The sequence below is a fragment of the Adiantum capillus-veneris genome, chromosome 2 (assembly GCF_014529385.1).
Source record: "Adiantum capillus-veneris isolate H3 chromosome 2, ASM1452938v2, whole genome shotgun sequence".
NCBI lineage: Eukaryota > Viridiplantae > Streptophyta > Polypodiopsida > Polypodiales > Pteridaceae > Adiantum > Adiantum capillus-veneris.
The window spans coordinates 116,831,826-116,853,382 of NC_140932.1; the positions used below are offsets into that span (position 1 = coordinate 116,831,826).

At 41.1% G+C, this 21,557-nt stretch overlaps 1 protein-coding gene across 1 annotated transcript; it reads left to right on the forward strand.

Moving 5' to 3' along the window:
- Window positions 1-6,834: 6,834 nt before the first annotated feature.
- On the forward strand, window positions 6,835-14,988 carry LOC147463448 (uncharacterized). The gene is made up of 4 exons (XM_086488918.1): window positions 6,835-7,088; window positions 12,364-12,411; window positions 12,529-12,668; window positions 13,558-14,988. Exons 1-4 carry the CDS (start codon window positions 6,908-6,910, stop codon window positions 13,888-13,890), a joined length of 702 nt encoding a protein of 233 aa, XP_086345044.1. The 5' UTR covers window positions 6,835-6,907; the 3' UTR covers window positions 13,891-14,988.
- Window positions 14,989-21,557: the final 6,569 nt, after the last annotated feature.

Below are 21,557 nucleotides of genomic sequence, written 5' to 3' on the forward strand. Positions count from 1 at the left end.
AGCGACGTCTTCGCTCCACCTACGCCCTCCATAGCGGGTGACCAAGGCGAGCCACCAAGGCAAACTCGACCGGCAACTCTACGGCACCGAAGGCTCCGTTGACTATGCGCGTCGGAAGACCCTCTTAACCCTTGCGTGAAGGAGGGTTGAACCCACCCCATGAGGGTAAAAGGCCAAGACTTTACCATCAAGCTATTGAGCTTTATTGTGTATAACAAGGAAAGATAGCATACTTGTGTTGACAAGAAAGCTAGAAGGAAAGTGAAAGCTTCAAACTTCAAGGAAGTAGTTTCACCCTTCCTTTTCACTTCTTGGAGGAAAGCAAGTTTTCCTCCAAAAAATCTTTTTTCCTCAAGGAGGTAGCTTCAAAGCGAACAAAAGTCTTCACAAAAATGACGAGTTTTTGTGAAGAATCCAGGAAGGTGTTAGGTGTTCTTGTGACGAACGACACGTGAAGCACTACAATTTTCGCAAGGTGAGCTTCGCATACGATACAAATCGTCGAGCATTAAAAACACAAAGACTTCAAAATTGACAAGGTACAAGTTGACGTTTTTTTTCTCTCTTTACATTAGTGTGTGTTTACCATGGCTAGTGAGGATATCCCACCTACGCACACTTTTGATTTTGAGCATACAAATCAAAATCAGGGCACCACGGATGCTGTCGACACTAATATGCATGAGGATGATGATCTAGGAGATTGTAGATATGACTGCTTTCAAGACTTTGGAAAATTGCCAAAGCATACTTAAACGCAACCTTTCTACACTCAATGCAAATGTTACAAATCTTATTGAGTTACTAGTGAAATTTATGAATTCACAGACGGCTCAAGGAGCCACAAGTGGCACGGTTCAAGGAAACCAAGCTCGCACGACTCAAGGAGTCTAAGAGACAAGTGCTTCAGAAGATGCAGAAGGTAGCAATGCATTGCTTAAGAATATCACCATTCCTGAGTTTCACGGGGAAGAGCGTGATCGCAACAAGGATGCGGCCAATACATTCTTTCACAAATGGAGTGATATTCATAGATTGAGACACATCCCGGATATAAATACAGCTGTGGAAACAAATCTATCTCTTAAAGACAAGGCCTATAAGTGGTGGATGACATTTCCAATAGATACTCGTTCTCCGTCTTGGGCTGCGTTTCAAGCTTCTTTTTCCAAAGAGTTCCAGTGATGAAGATAAGGATTGGTTAGCATGGGGTACATGCCGCATGTCTGGCCTCTCTCTCACATAATACCTTTCGAAGTATCGGGAAATCATTTTAAAACTAGAAGGTCCATATGAATTCCAAAAGATACAAGGTTTTAATAGGGGTCTTGACAAAGACTATCGTCTTCATGTCAAGACCCAACATCCAAAAACTTTGGAAGAAGCCATCAGTCATGCCCAAAGATATGATGATGACCAAGAGAGGAAGGGAAATGTTCCCTACTCTAAGAATAATTTTGATAAGAGCCAATGGCGAGGTAGATCTCCCACACATTCCAAAAGAAATAAGAGACAATCTACCTCTCCACACCCACAAGAGGCTAAGAAGCCTAAGCAATCACAAGATACTCCACGTGGGTCTCTCAGCACTGTTGATTTCGAGCGTGCAAAGAAACACAATTTCTGTTTTAGATGTCTTTTGGACCAACATAACAAGAAAGATTGTCCTCTTCTGCAAGGCAAAGAAAAGGCCATGCACACGGTGCAACGCCTCACATTAGATTCATCTCCTAAATATTGTGATGTAGAGGTTCTTCATATGGAAGAAAAGCACAAGTGTTATGTGTATGCTTCAATGTGGCAGCCCACCTTTGGTGCCCATGATTTGATTCGCATGCATGGCACTATTAACGGACAACATGTTTGTATTTTAGTGGATGATGGTGCAACTCATAACTTCCTCAATTATAAGCTAGTCAAGAAATTGAAGCTTACCCAGACTCCTTGCTCTCACAAGTATGTGGTCAAACAAATGTCTAGCAATGATAAAGAAGTATGGGACACGGTAGTTCAAGGGGGTTGAGCTTATTGTTCAAGAACATACTATGATCCTTGACTTTCAAGTTATGAACATGGACCATGCTGATGTAGTTTTAGGACGGGATTGACTGCATGGTTTGGGAAACACATTGCACACTAGTATTGAACACAACTCCTTATCCTTTATGGCCAATGGTAAACATGTGCTTTTGCTTGGTGAGAAAAATATACCATATGCCCCTCTTATATGTACAACCGAGCTTTTTATTTTGCAGAAAGCAGATTTAATAGATGAAATTTTTTTGTGTTACTGCTTGTCTCCAAGTCTTGTGAATTCTCAAGAGCAAAGTGCTGTGAATTCTAGTAATGGTATGCAAAGTGCAATGAATTCTAATGATAAGCAAAGTGTTAACAAATCTAACGAGCAAAGTACTCTCAATTTAAATTCTATTGAGCAACATGCAACTGTTGTAAAACAAACATTACAAGATTCTCCATCCCAGCATGACTCTAGTTTACTTTCTCCTTTTGCACGGCAAAAGCTGACTCACTTACTCACGGAGTATAGTGATGTATTTCCAAGTGATGTATCGTCGGGTTTACCCCTTACACGTGATGTGCAGCATGGCATAGATGTCTTACCAGGCACTAAACTGGTGAGTAAACCACCTTATCATATGAGTGCTAAAGAAGCCAAGGAGTTTGAGGGTCAGTTGGCTGACTACCTCGCCCATGGTTTCATTAGACCTAGCACTTCGCCTTGGGCATCACCAATTCTATTGATAAAAAAGAAAGATGGTACTATGCACATGTGCGTAGATTATCACTGATTAAACGCCATATCCATCAAGAACATGTATCCTCTGCCTCGAGTGGATGAGTTTTTTTATCAACTCCATGGGGCAAGATACTATACAAAGATAGATCTTTGTTCACGATACCACCTGGTGCGTATCCTTTTTCAAGATATCTCCAAAACTACCTTTAAAACACGGTTCGGACATTTTGAATTTTTGGATATGCCTTTTGGTTTAACCAATGCTCGAGTTACATTTATGACACTCATGGATAGTGTCTTACGTCCCTACCTTGGAAAATTTATTGTGGTTTTCCTTGATGACATTCTCATTTACAGTAAGACTGAAGATGAACGCATAGAACACTTACGATTAGTGTTCGAACGGCTACGAGCTCACGCTCTGTATGCTAAGCAAAGCAAGTGTGATTTCTTTAAAACAACATAGATACATTACCTCGGTCATGTGATCTCTTATTCTTGCATCAAGATGGACAATGACAAGGTCACTACCATTCTTCGATGGTGGCAACATCCCAACACGGTTGAGGAGCTTCAAATATTCTTAGGCATGGCTAGATTTTATTGACAGTATATCCGTGATTATGCCAAAATTGTTGTTCCTATGACAGATCAACTTAAAGCAAAAGGTAAGACCTTTTCTTGGAAAGAAGCCCAACAACGTAGTTTTGAATAGCTCAAGGTAGCTATAGCCACTGCTCCCATCCTAGCAATCGTTGACCCACTTAAGCTGTTTTGTGATAGAGACTGATGCTAGTGATAAATCAATTGGTGCGGTATTTCTTCAAGAGGGAAGACCTATAGCCTTTGAAAGTAAAAAGTTCGATAGAGCCAACAAAATTATTTTGTCTATGAGAGAGAGCTCTATGCCATAATTCGCGCTTTACAAAACTGGCAACACTATTTATATGGTGCCGAGTTTGAAGTAGTTTTTGACCATGAGAGTATCAAATGGTTTACTACTCAAACGGACTTGAAGGGACGTAAAGCTAGATGGGCAGAAATCCTTCAAGATTATGATTGTAAGCTACAATATTGCAAGGGGCGATATAATGTAGTAGCGGATGCACTAAGTCGGATGCCTCATATTAATTCACTTGCTTTCATAGAAATAAAGAGTGGATTTTTGGAGTCATTACGTGACAAGTGTGCACAAGATCAATCATATGCTAAAGTGTGGAGTGCAGTTTTAAAAAGGGATCCCTCACACTCACATGTCTCTGTACAGCCAGATCAACATGTCTCTGCACGTGCAAATAAAAAATCCAACACACACAGCTCCACCCCTACTCAAAAAGAGCTTAAATGATGAAAGAATTTTTCCATTGATGATGGCTTCTTACTCCACAAGGGTAGAGTATGTGTGCCAAAGGACTCAGAAACTAGGTGCCAAATCTTATTTGAGTGTCACGATAGTCAAAGTGCTGGTCATCCAGGTATTCGTAAGACGTATGCCTTAATTCGACACAATAATTTTTCTGGCCAGGCTTACATCATGATGTTCAAGAGTACGTACTAAACTACCAACAGTGCCAAGTTAATGAGGCAGAGCGCCTCAAGGTAGGTGGCCTTTTACATCCTTTAGAGATTCCACAAAGTAAGTGGGAGAGTATGGATTTTGTAGTAGGACTACCTACTACAAATCGTGGCCATGATGCCATATGGGTAATTGTAGACCTTCTCACAAACATGGGTCCATTCATTCCCACTAAGACTATAGTTAAGACACCAAAATTAGCACAGCTATTTTGTAGAGCATATATATAGACTCTACGGTCTTCCAGCTAGTATCATTAGTGACAGAGATCGAAAGTTCGATAATCACTTCTAGAGAGCTGTGTTTCAAAAGTTGGAAACTAAACTTAATCTAAGTACGGCTGATCATCCAAAAACAAGTGGTCAAACTGAAAGAGTTAATCAAGTGCTAGAGGATATGCTACGAGCGTATGTTAGCAAGAAGCAAACCAATTGGGAAGACTACTTACCTATATTGGAATTTGTTTATAATAGTTCAAAGCATGTGACTACAGGGTTTAGTCCATTTATGCTTTTATATGGATTTTAACCTAAATCACCCGTTACGGTGGGGTCGGCTAAGGAGAAGATACAACAAGCCAAGGATTTTCTCCAAGACCATTTTGAAATGCTTCGAGTTGCTAGACGGAATGTTAAGCAAGCTCAAGATCGATATAAGAAGTATGCAGATGAGCATCGTCATCTTGCTACTTTCGAAGAAGGAGACAAGTTTTCCTCAAGGTTCTGGAGCATTCAGAAAGTCTAAAGACGAGAAAAGTTGCTAAACTTTCACCACGCTATTGTGGACCGTTTACCATTCTCAAACGTATAGGTCAAGTGGCCTATAAGTTAGCTCTTCCAGAGCACTCACGAGTTAATGCTGTTTTTCATGTTAGCCATTTACGAAAACAGCACAGAATGATAATGTCATTGACACAGGTGTGTTAGTTGACCTTATCGAACCACCAACCATCCCTCATGAGCCGGAAAAGATTTTGGATTCTCAAGAGCTTTGCACCAGACATCATGTCAAACAATAGGTGTTGGTAAAATGGCTAGATAGATCTGAAGAAGGTTCTACATGGGAGAATGTCTCCGCACTTTAGAAATATTTTCCTACGTTCGTTTTCGAGGACGGAAACAATTCTCCAAGGGGGAGGGGGGGGGGGGGGGGGGGGGGGGGGGGGGGGGGGGGGGGGGGGTGTATGTAAGGACATGGGTCCTACGGGTAAGGCCACCGGCACGGCCAGACAATGTGTATGCTAGGGGGAGACTATAAGATATCACGGTTGGGTGGAGACTAGCACACGCATTACCACCGCCCTTTCAATATTGTACCAAGTCTCTCTTTATGGGAGAAACTATAATACAAAAGCCTTTTGGAGGGGGGACCGGCTCCACATAAATCCGGTTCTCAACTGTTGTCAAGTTCTCTAATTCTCTCTCTTGCAAAGTATTGTTCATGCCAAGTTAATCAACTATAATGGTTATGTTGCTACCTCTAATCAAGTTCACTCTCTATTTTCTCAAAGTAGTCTCATGAAAATGCTCACTATAGTTCTCTTAATTCCGCTATTCTCAATGTTCATAGGCCAGTTCCATTACAAAGAAAGGCACCTAATTTTAAAGGAAATACAAAATTAGGAGCTATAGAATACATTACAAGTAACAAGAGCAAAAATGAGCAATGGTATAGCCCCAAATCACTATACATAGAGTGTTTATTGCTCCTAAGCAATACAAATAATTATCAACTTAGAAGAAAGTGATTCCTGCAACATGCCTACGGCAGATACTAACATGATACCCTTCATTCAAATCCTCCAAAGTGTGAGCTGCCTTTCTATTCTTCATATCATCTCCTAATCATCAAATTTTAACCATGGCTACACGAACTGGTTTACAAATTGAGATGCGTTTACAACTTAAGAGCTTGAAAGGATTGATGACCCTCTCCATTTGGTATCGGTGTTAGAGTTGTGGTTGTTGATCCCATATCCCCCCCGAGTACCATATACTGAGGAAGGTGCCAGAGGAAAAGGGAGTCTTTGAGAGAAGAATAAGAGGTGTTCCTCATGAAAGATATGATGCAGGGAGGAAATGTGCCAATGTTTCCACACAAAGCTAGGATGGACAAAAGGTGCATTGATAGGGGGTGTTCCCACACAAGGTAAAGAAGAGGCAGGTAGATGTGATTTACATTATGCATATATGGCATGAAGCTTCGTTGGCAGTGTCGTAATCATAGTTTTTATGCAATTGTGTGATATAACTTAACATTTACAATCATATGATAGGTAACTAGTAACTGGTGAGATTGTTATATCTTTACTATCTCCCCCCCCCCCCCCCACACACACACACACACCGCCTGGGGGGGGGGACCACAGGAAGACAATGAGAGAGAGAGAGAGAGAGAGAGAGAGTAGTGTCAAGTTAAGACTGTGTACGTTGTGGAGTAAAAAGTGAAACCAAGCATCAGTAGGACAACATCGGGCGGACAAATGTGCAATGGCTCCCTGAAGCGTTTTATATTTGCGCGGGTCGAGGTCGCGTGCGCGTCTGAGAGAGAGAGAGAGAGAGAGAGCGACAGAGATGTTACCCCCTTCAAATCAGTCCAAGAAGGGGCAACCAGTGCAGGGCACCTCCGGCCATGGCGGCATGTTCTCTGCAAAAATCGACCCAGTGTCGCGAAACGCCATCTGGAAAGAGCATTGCCTCAAGGAAGAAGCCAAGCACAAGCTCTCTGCCGAGTTCTCCATCAACCCTTCCACATGTAATGAAACATCAAGCCATTTATTTGTCGTACTCTGTTTTTGTACATTGCTTGTATAAAGACTTTATGCAAGTCCGAGAACATGCAGCATCAACGTTATTTCTCTGTTTTGGGACTACATTATCTATATGTAGACTTCGCGCAAATCCAGGAATATGAAAAATGGTTAATTCCTTCCTGCCTACTGTTTTCCATATTTGAAACCTATGATGGTGCATCTCAGATAGTGCTTGTTGACCGGCAACCATTGGCCCAATGTCGAGGCATGATTCTTTCATTCTTATGTGAGTACAGCAAAGAGTGTATCTCTGGGATGTGTTCGGAGCCTCTTTTGGTGTGGGGCGTGTTTTTTAGTCCTGGATTGTAGGTTGGCCACCCATGCCTGTCCTCCGCGTCCATTTACAGTTTCCTTATGTGAACAATCTCTTGCTTGTTGATGTGTTCCCACATGAATGTTGACCTCAATGGATCCAAGTTGTTCAGCTGCATTGCAAAACAACACCCTTCATGGTCCCATACGTCATCACCTTCACATTTTTGAACTTCAAGAAAATAAAACGAAGAGTAGATACATACTCCCATTAAGCCTCCTCTTCTTCTGAATCTCACAAAATGATTCCTTTGTATTGAAGAATCCAAGATCATACAGATTGGCCATCATCATCATTTGCAAGTTGCTAGGTAGCCTTACTACTGTCGTAGAATACCAGCCTTGGTGCTGACTCTGCCTTGCGAGCATGTATTAGCACTTGAATAGTCTTGTCATGAAAACATTGTGGACGAAGATGAAAGGTAAGGGTGTTCGGAGATATTTCTAAGGATTGCTTGTCGACGGAAGTAGACGCACACTACATGCGAATGCAAATGTAGAAGAGGGTTAGGGATCTTTTCTCCAACTCCTTCCATATCCACATAGGAGGCAAGTAGATCTTGGTACTCAAGATCTGGATTTTTGTGTATCCGATGTTGATCTTCGTTAAAAGACATAGCGATGAAGACGTGAGCGCACCCGATGCGCGATGGACTCAAAGTGGGACTTGCTAATGAGTCTGGGATCAGTGCATTGAGATTCTTTGAGGAGAAAAAAAATTGAGAGAGGTTCTTTGGGTTCTTGGTTCTGCTTGGGTACTTGGAATTCTTGGTACTTCCCTTGAGTTCGTGAAGTCGAAGCACACACAGAGCTCCAATACCAATGTCAGGTGCAACAGAAGTGTTTAAGGATTTAGCTCGGATCTAGTGCTCCACACAAACACAAGGGACACTTTACTTCACTTGAAAGAATTAAATTGAACTGAACTAAAGTGAATGAAAGAGAGAGACACAAGATGGAGAAGAGAAAAGAGACGACACCAAATGTTGGGTCCCAAACCCTCAAGGCCTCCTTTGCTTTGTTGCCAAAGCAAGTACTTTCTTTGTTCTTGCACAATGCTGATACAATGACTAAATGGGGAGATGTTGATGCTAATGGGTATTGATGCTAATGGGTATTGATGCTGAGTACTACGGGTACTGATGGGTATTGAAAGGTACTGCGGGTATTGATGGGTATTGAAGATCCCTATGTTGAGCTAGGCAGGAGCCAAGCCAGAACACAAGGGGTGCTAGGTGCTGGGATACTGTGACGATGCCGACGACGACGAGGCTATGGCTGAATGCTGAAAACAATAGTGATGTCGATGGCTAGGATTTGCAACCATGACGAGCCTAGGGCTGAAGTCTTATGACGATCATAGGGTGAATCGTTGACTGCTCTGGGTTGAAAGCACTGATGCTAACTTTGGTTCTTTTCCCCTTCCTGCTTCTCTAGCGTTGCCTATGGCTGCTTATAAAGGACTATTATGCTGGGTTGAGCAGGCATAAAAATAGCGGACGATCTCATGAAAATGCCCAAAGTCACTCATTAATTAAGTGCACTTTTAAGAGGCGGTTCACTCGGCAAAACATCTATATGTTGAAATATTGTACTGTGCAAGAGAGGGTATGCAACTATGATCGGCCTGGGCATGCACGTCTTGCTAGAGTCTCACAAAGGTGCCAGGCTAGGTCCTAAGCTAAGACTCATGCTAGACTGTAGCAAATGCATGTCCACGTAGCGCAAGTGAAGTGCGCACGTGACACTCTCTGCCCATTTGCTTAACTGTTGCTCAAGGATAGATGCATACAACCGTGCCAATGTGTGTCCAATCACAATAGTACAATAGTTTCCAGGTTCCGTAGGATCACCTGCCTTGAAGATAGGCACAATAGTAGACAGTCTCCAAGTCTCAGGTAGACCCTCACACATGGTACGATTGAGCTGAACTACGAGAACCTCTGCTAGCATATCTCTAGCATGTACACAATGCTCTGCCACTAGACCATCATGACCAGATGCCCTCCTGGTCCTTATCTTGTCAATGGCTATCTTTAGCGCCTTAGTGGTAAAGAAGTATCAAGTACAGCGGAAGGATTTTAGGATTTAGCTCGGATCTAGTACTCTGCACAAACACAAGAGAGAGAGAGAAGAAACGAAACGACATGTCGGGTCCCAAACACCTTGAAGGACCCTATTGCTCTGTTGCTAGAGCAAGTACTTGCTTTATTACTTGCACAAAAATGTTGATACAATGACTAAATACTGTTGATGCTGATGGGTACTTGATGCTACTGATGCAGCGACTGTTGATACTGGATACTAATGCTTGGTACTTGCTGTGGGTAAGGATTGGATATTGAAGGTACTCGTAGATTGGCATGGCTCAGGAGGATCTGGAAGGGGTGTCTGTCCAGGGACTAAATATAAGGATGTTGCATACTGACCCCACACATCAGGAGAAGTAATCACTGGGGGAGGGGAGTGCTCATGAAAGAAACGATATGCCTCTCCTGAGTCTCTACTCAAGAACAAATGGTATAAGTCTTGCTCCAGCTGAGCTAGAAACGCTCCAATCTTTTGTCGCACAAGGTGCCGAAAGGTTAACCGAAACTGTTTGTGATTGATGACACCTAGGAGAAGATCCCTCTAAAGTTGTGCTCTCATTTCTTTACACTTCTCGTCATACCAACTGTTTTGAGGCATGCTCCCAGAATGGCATCTCTGATCAGGCTGAGTGTGTGGGTATGCCTCTATAGCTGCATCATGCAATGTCTCAGTTAGTAAAGTGGTGATCTCCTCCACTAGGAGTCCTGGCCTGGCTGCTATACATAGATGATAGATGACTATATATCTCCTTTGTATAAACAAAGTCGGTCTTCTGGTGTATATGTATAGCAGGTATGTGTCCTCCCTCCTGACACCTGGGCTATACTGTACTGAAAGGAGATAAAAGGTGTCAAGAGAGCATGATCCATTGCTACACCCATTGGTCTGGGTCCTACTGTGAAATCTTCAATGCAGGGGATGAAGCTCAGCTGTGCCATGACATAGTCCACTATGCTGGCCCCATGCATGCGTGGAAAGCATGTGAAACCGGCCGCTCTAGGAAAACGTTGTAGGCCATTAAGTATTGCCAAACCATGTGTAGTCGCCCTTTGTTCGTGAGATGTCTCCCATACTCTGTGTGCTCGGGGCTGCCCACTCTGGGGTGCCCTGTCTGGCTGGACAATGCATCCTCAAGAGGCCCCCTGGCCCCTCTTATATATGCCCCACTTGAAGCTGCTTGATTCACATATCTAGCCCCACGACATGAAAAAAAAGGCAAAATGGGGAAAAAGAGGGAAATTGGGGCATCAAAAGCCCTATAGGGTTTGCGGGAAAATCTTCAAGACTGGGGAAAAATACTCCCAGACAGCAGGAGCCTATATGACCATGGATAGAGCCAAAACCTGAACTACGCATGACTAGAAAAATATCTCGACATGAGAAAACTTCCTCACTTCGGTTGGGCAGTACCACAAAACAACCCTCACTCCCTATCACCTGTCCCTTGGAGTTATGGGTAGCGAATCCAGACTCCAGAGAGATGCCAAACTTTAACACCCCCTCTCAGCTCTTGGAAAGGAAGATGGCCCGGGGAGCTGGAGGGAGCAATCTGCAAGTGTCATGTGAGGGTTTCGTGGACGAAGATATCTACAACAAATCAATAAGATCGAAAAGTATTCTACCGCTATCCCTGAAAGACGTCGGGGAAGTGTAAACATACAGCAACACACGTGAGAAAACTGCAAACATTTGAACTAAACTGGTTGATTGAGGCTGCCACTTCCCAGGTTGATCTTGTCTGTTTTTGTACAGTAATTTTAACCTGAGCTTGTAGTTGGCTTAGCCTTGATGCTTTTGTGTGACCAAGACATTCATTATGAGTGGTGAGAAACTAGGGCTGGAACCTGGCACTTGACTTGCGTTTTTGGGGATATATGTTTTTTTTTTTTTTAACCCAGTTGTTTTTAACTCGAGGTGCTTTCTTTTTCTGCACCTTATGGATTTTCGACTTAGTAAAGAGCTCCTTAGTTTATTTTCTGTAGAAAATGGGGGTTGTTCATCTAAATGATGCCCTTAGCTATCGGTTTTCGTTGCCTTGATAAGTCTGAGTGAATAGACATCAGATTATATCTTGCTGGTCTGCTTGCTGTAGGTTTGATGAAACGTGGGGTTGTTTGCTTTCTGTTACTGTTTCATCTGATTGTGACCTGCTTCAGAGTTCTTGGAAAATGGGCTACTTTGTGCTTTTTACTGTATCTTTTTTACTGATCAGAATTGATCTTTTTCTGGTATACAACTGTGTAATTTTTTTCACCTCGGGCAAATTAGGTTTCTTAGCTAGCAGATTGTATCTTGCTGGACTTGGGGTTGCTTGCTCCCTTTTATTGTACCTCTTTGGCTCTTGGTTATGGTATATTATGGAAAATGGGGCTGCTTTGAACAGTTTTATGTCCCTTTTGATTATGCCTGTGGTCTTTAACCTAATGCTAAACTTTTGGTTATGGTCTTTCTGAGAACAATTGGTGCTACTTAATCTTTTGTTCTGTAACTTGATTTAGCTATTACTTGTACAATTGGTCTTTTTGGCTTTGATGATTCAAAGTTATGGACATTTTCTGCCTATGAGTAGGGTAATACATGGGTGGTAGAGGGGCTGGGTACTTGCCGAATCAAAGAAAATCCCCCCCCCCCCCCCCCCCCCCCCCCCCCAAAAAAAAAAAAACAAAAAAAACTCCAAACAGAGAAAGGGACACTTTTTTTTTTGAAAAAGGGACACACACACACACACACACACACAAAGGTGGGCCTGCGCATACACTCGAGCATTCCTTCTCTTTGTCACTCATCTTATCCTTCTGTTGGTTGCTAATGCAGTGGTTTATATAGCTGAGAAGCCCAACAAGTACAAACCTTCCATCAGTTGTGAGTTTATTAAAGCTTTTAACCTGCCTATATGAAAATTCTTAGGTTGTCTTCCATATTTTCAAACACTTTTAATAATTACTTGGTGTCTGCCAAAAGACTTGTTTTAGTTTGCAGTAACACAACCAGAGATTGACGATGCAAAGCGACTCCTTGGCAGTGTATTCATGTCCAATAAAACTGATTTGACTCCCACAGAGAAATATGAAATGCCACAAACTGCATCTCAGGAGTATGGATGGTGCAGCCGCCCATTTGTAAGGAATCTTGCAACCTTGCTATTTGCTGGGGGATTGATGGGGTGGTTGTATTTTAATAGCATGGGGAGTCGCCTGTCATTACTGTCAATTAAGGCCTACCCATGGTTGAAGGCTGTTTTGATGTTTTGCAGTAGTCATGACTCATGGTTTATCTCATGGGCACTTGGTTGATTGAAGCATGTACCTTATCAAGTATAATTATTGGTTGTTTGGTTGTTCATGTTCGATGTATGGGACAACTTATACGTTCTGTACCCATGAGCTAGTACGTTTTGTTCAGGACTCGCTTGACACTTTTCAAGTCAATGTTGGGGCCTCTGTTGAGTGGCCAAAATGACCATCTTTAAACATTGTGGGCTGCTTCTTTGGCCTTTATCCATGTGTTTGAGCTCTAGCCTTTTTAGTCAGGAAGTTCTTTTTCCTCATGTTTATTCTTTAAAGACTAGATTCTAGGCTAAAATAACAACTCTTCTATTTTGTATCGTACATAACATCCACAGTACGCTATAATTTTTGTAGTTTGATTGGTGCTGCATGTCTTTGTCTCCGTACTGATGGTACATGACCATACATGTCAACCTTGGGTCACCGTCGTTAAAATGCTCAATGCTAACCTCAAAAGTTTCCTTGTCCAAGTGAGGGAGCTTGTTGTAGAGTGATTTATGTTGGCCTAAGCTTTCTTTGTTTATGCTAAATTTGTCTGCATATATGGCCATAGTTTAAGCTTAAGTCACTGCAAGGCATGGTCCCTGACAACCCTGAGTTGGTCTTTCAATGCCTGGTCATCTGTTTGTCTCTGGAATAAGATGCTAGTATGGCCATGCCTTCTGGACAACATGAATCGCATTAACTCGTATTATAACCCAAATGGTCTTGAACATTGCAGGTAGAACCAGATCCCTTCTTTAGCTTCCCACACAAGGGCTGTGCTATCACAAAATTTGCGGCAGCTTATGAAGAGTGCATGCACAGGTCACCGTATGCAAGGAGGAATCCAGTGGATCAACATGTTGCTAAGAGTGGTGTGGACTATGCGCATACGGGAGTGAACACAAGCAGGATAGGGAGCCCGAGTGTGACAAGCTCTGCACAAGCTAGTAGCATCAATGCGAAGGGGAGCAGGATGATTAAGACCTCTTCTAAGCTGTCTTCTGAGAGTGGTTTTCCACAAGTGCGTGCACCGCCAATCCAAGAAGAAAGTATTCCTTCAGCTGCTTAGGAACAAATAATGCCCTTTCCTTGGCCTCATTGAATCATCAGGTGAGAGGCCTGTTTCCACATGCTGCTTCTGTACGTCATCAGGTTGTCCAGAATTGTAGGCAACCAGTGAAAGCTTCAACCCACAATAGAGAAGTGTGATCCCCTCAATGAAAACCTTTGTATATGTGATAATTTAATAGGGATAGATAAGATGTGAAGTTGAATGAAATCTGAAAGGTCTTTTCAAGTGGCGCTCTCTCTCTCTCTCTCTCTCTCTCTCTCTCGCTCGCTTCCCTGAGCATATAGAGGTGCACCTATACCCCCTAGAGAAGCTCCACCGTCCCCCTCCTTCGTAGGTATCCTAGCTTCCCATGGATCACCCCTCCCCCCTTACCACAGGACCATATTTTGTTACTATGTTCTTTTGTCCTTTCTCAATAGATGGAGGACACACATGTACATTTGATTTGTCTCATAGAGCAAGTGAAATGATGGGCACTCTCAATCGCAACACCTTCAAAGCCCACTGTTTTTATGATATCTTTATCAAGCATCCCCAAAGCTACCTATCAAGAGGAGGGCAAAGCAAAAGTGGATCTTGCTATTGCCTTGAAACTTCATTGATCCCAATGCAGGTTCTCAATCAATTTTATGAAGTACCACTTTCGTAAGCCGAGTTGGGGAACCTCGAGGCAGTGGGGGTATTTAATGAAGCTATAGAGATGGGATCAACGGCTGTAAGCTGAGCTGGAGAATCTTGAGACAGTTGGATGGTCAAGAAAAGGTCGCGTTTAATATCCGTGAGGCGACTTGAACCCACCACCACTTGCCCGTCGACATGCTGCTGCCCTAACCATGCGAACGTGTAGCTTTTGATTGCGTCAAGGCATAACACAATCTTATATTGTGAACGCAAACAAGAAAAAGTAAATTCGGATAGCATTCGATGGTGCTCGTGGTTTTTATTTTCGAGCCTAGCTGTGCATTGTCAATTCCATGGCTTGGGGTTCATTAAAGACCCCATGGTCTTTAGGCTGAGGGTGATCCATGAGCAATTTATGCATCATTGAAAGCGCTAATACATATAATTGATCAACAGCAATGATCATTTGCTCAATCGCATCATTATTACTTTCACCTTGTACATTATGAATAACTTAAAATTGAGGCCTCATGTTTCTTGTAAATTTAAGAGGTATGAATTTGGATCTTATGATTGCATAACTTGCATACAGGCTATGACTCGTATTGGGTATTTTGGAAATTGTGAGGGTCCGAGTGGGCTTTGCTTACCATGAGTTTAAGCCAAGAAGATTGCCAACAAAGGCATTTCTCAATACTACTACATTGTCAACATGTTACAATCATGACCTCTTGAACTTAATCAAAATTTGTTAAAAACTCTTAGACCTACAAGCTCGCCAAAACAATCTATGGCCCTTCGCAAAGCGTTTACTAACACTAGTTTGGTAACCTAATAGGACATAAAAGTGTCCTTTCAAGGTTTTGGAAAAAAAAACAATGTCTATTGTATCTATGTTTGTAAGTCCTTACTTGAGCTCAAAGCTAACACCACCCTTTATGTCGGAAAGATAAGAAACACTTACAACTCTTGATTGTATGGTCATGAGAAGCCTCTTAAAGGCAAAGGAGTGATCAATTTGACTAAAAACAACATTTTTACTAGGTGAGCCTTATTTTACACAAGGTACAAAAATCTTTAGACGAACCTATTTTCCTCGTAAACAACAATGAGTCTTGACCAAAGTCTATGGTTGTGCGCCTAAAAATTATCTTTTGAACATAGAATTAAGTTTTTAAAAAGTGCATTTTTTGCATTCTCCTAACCTATCATCGATGTTTCTATGCGTATAACTATCATGACCACTATAAATGATTCAATTTGACACGCTTTACTTCTTTACTTTCATGTTAAAACACAAAAATCATCAAAACATGTCTCCCTAAGACAATTTGGAATATACCTATGAAGTATGAAAACTACACTAATGAAAATATTGGCTTCCACAATGTGACCTTTTGTATGGCATATACCGATCAAGTTGGTGCCAAAGTGGGATTGTACGTTTATAATTGGATCTAAGCTTGAAATGTATTATGTTTGTTAAGTGAATTTTAGCAAGTTAAAGAGAACATAGTATTAACTAAAAATTTGTCCGAGTTTGGTAAAATGAAAAATCACTCCCACCAAAATGTTGTTTGCTATTTAGGGTATTAGATGTTCCAAAAATCAAGGTAGAAGAGTTATATAGTGTGCACTCCATGAACACACTCAAATTTGCTTTTTGATTACACTTTCAAAATATGAATTTCACTAGCAAATTAGCATAGAGAAATTTTCATAATCGGGCCATAACATCCAATATATAGGCTTTCCATTTTTAAAAGCATAAAATCACCTTTAGAAATACCTATGCTAGCTATGTAGCACATTAGAGGTCGCTAAGATGTGTTGAAGGATGATCTAATGTCAATTTTTTGAAAATTGGTAAAAAAACAACACATGTTTTTTTGGCTCAGATTAGGATTAAAAATGTTATTCAAACCAAACTCTGAAGGGGGAATCAATGGCTCCAAAAATATTTCAATTTTTTTTCAAGTCATAAGCTACCTTTTTAGATATAGAACACTTTAGAACCTCCTTGACATCTCAAGCAATAAATCTAAGAAGTTAAGAAGATATAAAAGTGTCCAAGCACATAAAATATCCTCTTATCAATCTAGTACTAAAGATTGAACTTGAAGCTCTTGCATCCTTGGGGTCCTACAGGGTTAGAGTGAAGAATGTGCTTGATCTTTATTGTGCATATTTTGTGGATATATTTTTGTCTAAGGTTGTTACACCGAAACGTCTGTCCAAAGGTTTCTACGCTCGGGGTGGGGTGGGGTGGGGGGTGAGGATAGGCGGTTGGTTGGGTTGAGCCACATGGCAATGTAGACTATGATTTTGATAAAACTCCGATTGCTCTCTGTTTACATGTGATGCAAAAAATCAATTATGGTCATTCTTATCCCTATGTTGTCGCTTTTGTAGTGGCTCCAAGTTTTTTGTTCATACTTGGGCTCTCTATTGTTGTCACTGCTTCTTTCTTCCTCATTGAGCTGCATTGATTTCTTTATAATTGAAATGTATTGAGTGTCTTTAGCATTCCATCAATGTTTGTCAAATATAAAAAGAGAGTGAAAAGATTATTGACCTCGTTGTAAGTTGCATTCTGAAATGGTTGTGGGTGAAAGCATGAAAAGGTGGTCAAGAAGTAGTGTCTTTGACACTACCTTGTACACATAGGGACACACAACTAAATGTTTAAAATAGAGATGTACATGATGTGCCACATATGAGGCGAAAGCTCTTTGATGAGAGGAATGTACACATGTAATCTTCAACAGTTTTTTATTTTTTTTCAAAAATATTTTACCATATGCCCATTTTTCTTGAAAGTACTTGGAAGGTAGAAAATAGTGACCACCATTTCTTGCTTTTGCCCTTGTACAAGATTGTGTTTACATCTTTGTCAAGGAGCCATGTAGCCTTATCTTATTTGTTAGTATGTTCTCTCCTTTTTGGGTGTGGCCATATTCATAGATCACTATTGTAGCCGGACTATAACATCTCAACAGGTTATGTTGAAATCATATGTGATTTGTTATCTAATAGTTCTTGTGCATGGGTTGGAGTCAAGAGAACACTATCATTGCTTGTCTTGATATCAAGCCTCACAAGTACTTTTTGGGTAAGGCATGTGAAAGGATTTTGAAGGTGAAACCTCTGTTCACATTTTTAGACTATATAAGTAGTCCTTAGTAAAAGGGTTGGATTTTGGGTGCATCTTTGGACCATTCAATAAAGCTTGTGGATTAGTGCCACATGGCAAGCTAATGATGACAAACTTCTTTTTTATTTATTTTTTGTAGGTCGTTATGAGTGGGTGTTGACATTTGTTTACCTCCCTCTTTAAAAAGAGTCATTGGGTATTGAGTCACACATAATCTTTCTCATCCAACTTCAAAAAAAAAAAATCAATCTCTTACAATGCCTCCAAGTGTTTTTCCATCCATCATTTTTTAATCTTTTGGAATATATTGTAATCTAAATAGTTCACTCCCTGTTACATTTGTTTTCAATAATATAATACTTTATTGTGACAACAAATGTTTTAAAATGTTAGTGTCACTTTCTCATTTTCTCTCTCACAAAGAACTCTCTTATAATTATTAAAGCCCTCTCAATAGCTTTATATAGGCCATAGTGAACTTTCACCTTGTTTATTATGTTTCCAACCTATTTGATGGATACGAGTACATGCTGCAATCACTCTTGTTTATTATGCTACCAACCTATAAGATATATACAAGTAGATGTTGCTTGCTTGTCAGTTAGCAATCGCTCTTGTATTGTCATCACATTTGTGGCATGCAAAAGGCCATAGGGGAGAAAATGTGCACCTTTTGCGTCATTGATAGAGAGGTTGTCGATGGTGGACACAAGTGTCCTCTTTGATTGAAAAGGAAGGTTTTATAAAGATTATATCTTTCTTTTATAATTTAAATGGGTCTTTCCATCGTTGTTACTTGGTCCTTTCATTTAATGCTCACTTGACTTCTTTCTTTTTTGTCTTTGTTTAGTTTGTAAACAAGTCCCTTTATTTAAGGACGTAATGAATTTCTTTTCAACTTTTTTAATTTAAAACTTGCGTTTTTAATTGTATCTTGTTCATTTGAAGACAATTTACAAATAAAATTTTTTGAATTGTTTTTAAAATGAAAGAATTTCTTCACAACTAAGATTTTTTTAAAAATTTTTGGTTTCAATATTCAAATGTCACCTTGTTACTTTAGTGTAACATATATCATTATTATAGATTAGGTTTAGATATACAAAAAGGTATACCTAATGGCTTCAAAATAAATATATTCACTACTTATATAGTGAAAGGCACAAAAAACAAAACCCTAAAGAAAAATTAAGCAAAGAAAAAACACAAATGTGTAATGTTCAATCAACCATCTTCTTTATATAAACAAAAAAAAAAACTTTTTTACTTTTCACTTTCATGGGTCTTTTCATTTTCTAAACTCACCCTTCACTTATTTCCTTTTGATGTTTCAAAAGGCTTTCTAAATTTTTGACATTGGAAAGACATAATTGATAAAATTACATTCCTAATGGCTCCAAAAAATATATATTCTCTAATTAGATAGCGTAAGTACATAAAGTAAGGACACTTTAAAGAGAAGAAAGTGCCAAAGGAAAAATAAAGAAAAAGGAAAACACAAATGTACCAATGTGAAGTCGATCACCTGATTTATATGGACACAAAAAGTCTTTGACTTTTCAGTTTTATGGGTATTTTCATTTCTATTAACCACCGGCATCCACTTCTAGTAGTCATGGGTTGGGCTTGTTGATCCAATAGGAAAAGGGTAAGAATGATCGTCGATGAGAGGTGCACTCTAACTGGAACATTCAAGGGTTAGTTGGCTAAGCATGGGCACCCAAGTGTGAATGGGCAAGCTCATATAAAAGTCACTTAAACCTAAAAATCACTCATTTTCTCATTTGTGCAATTGAAAAGTGCGCTTGCTCCATCTCCGTCGTCTTTATCTCCTTGTGTGTGTGTGTGTGTGTGTGTGTGTGTGTGTGTGTGTGTGTGTGTGAGAGAGAGAGAGAGAGAGAGAGAGAGAGAGAGAGAAGTGATCGAGCATTGCGATGGCATGGCGACAGTGAGGCGGTTGAGCGCGACACAACGGTAGCTTTCTCTTCTTCGCGGCAATGATTCCTCCACGAAGGCGAGCGTAGGACAGTGAGTGACACACCCTTGCTCTCTTGAGCTTGCTAGATTAATCTGGTTGTGAATGGGCAAGCTCATATAAAAGTCACTTAAACCTAAAAATCACTCATTCTCTCAGTTGTGCAATTGAAAAGTGCGCTTGCTCCATCTCCGTCGTCTTTATCTCCTTGTGTGTGTGTGTGTGTGTGTGTGCGCGAGAGAGAGAGAGAGAGAGAGAGAGAGAGAGAGAGAGAGAGAGAAGTGATCGAGCATTACGATGGCATGGCGACGGTGAGGCGGTTGAGTACGACACAGCGGTAGCTTTCTCTTCTTCGCGGCAATGATTCCTCCACGAAGGCGAGCGTAGGACAGTGAGTGACACACCCTTGCTCTCTTGAGCTTGCTAGATTAATTTGGTTGTGAGCTTGCAGCCATTTGTGGCTCACACACAGTGTACGGCAAGTCCCTTGCTTTGACACGTGCAACAGACGCGCACTTTTTTTGCACCGTTGCTGGAGGAATGCCTTGCATTAAGCTTGAAGAGCACTCTATGCTGCTTTATGGTGCAATTTGAGATGTAGGAAAGGTAGAGAAGGAAGGTGTGTGGCTGTCGAGAAGGATTTTTAAACTTTGTTTTTGCTGCAGTGTACTGTTTTCTATTAATAAGATGTTGCAATGTATTGTTTTTTGTTGATAAAGTGTTAGAATTAAGGTATTAGGTCTGTAATGTTAGATATGTAAGGTGCAGTAAGTAGATCTGTTAGTTGATTAGTTGATGTAGTACTGTGTTAAACAGTGTGTCACAGTAGCTTTGTTAGTTGTAAGTAGGTAGGTTAGGTGTGTATGTGTTAACCTTCGAGGGTATTCACTGACGCTTGTAGGGTGCCAAAGGCATATGCATTCATGCTCTGGTCATGTGCTAGAGGCCAAGAAACTAGTGAGCACTTCGACTTACGCGGGTTCTCAAAACCCACCTACCTTAGGTTGTTCCGGGCCCTCTGCGAGGACCCAAGGTAGTACAACCCAAGACCCAAACATAACAGCTTGTGACTCTTCATCCGACTACGATATTATGGAAGGGCATCCTACACCAAACCCTGTGCAAGTAAACGAAAACGTACCTGTCTGGGCTCCACAGTCTGGATCTAGTGTGTTTAGTCGCTTTATAGAAACCTTTAGTAGAGCTACTCCCTCTGAACCTACAGCTAGTGAAGTTAACGAAGGTGTGGGAGAGGTAGATTCGCCTTTGGTATCTCAGGGGGAGCCTATACTCCCCAAGAGTGTCCACGTCGATATCCTGCCCCCTGCTTTCATGGAAAACCCTACAAAGCAATCACCCCCCAAAGTTCTACTACCCGATGGTAGGAGTTTTGCGGAGGTGCAAGAAGTTGAGCGCTATATGCAAGCGGCTAGGGAGAGGGAAATGAAAAGTTTTCTAAAACAACGTCGAGCCATGAAGGGAAAGACCCCTAGGACAACATGCATAGCAATCGAGCAATCGGGTGGTGCTCCTAAGTTAGTAGGCAATGTGGGTCAAATTGTGGGGAACAACAATGCTTCCACCTCAAGGGAAACCTAAGACCTCTAGTACGCCAGGCCTAGAAGGTTTATTTCTCAACGAAAATTGGGAATATGACCTACAAACTGAAAGCTTGTCTGACCTGTATACAGGTTACACATACCATATAGGTTGGTTAAAAGTTGTACAATCTACTTCTAGCGCCACAAGTCTAGAGGAGTGGCAAACAAATGGTCTGTAATGTTATCCATAACATCATCCAATCAGAGAGGCAAAACCGAGGGATTAACATTCCTTCAACAGGTCTTATGAGATTCTTGGATACGGGAAAGGCCAGACAACCGACACTATCGCAAATGGAAACTCGTTCAGTGA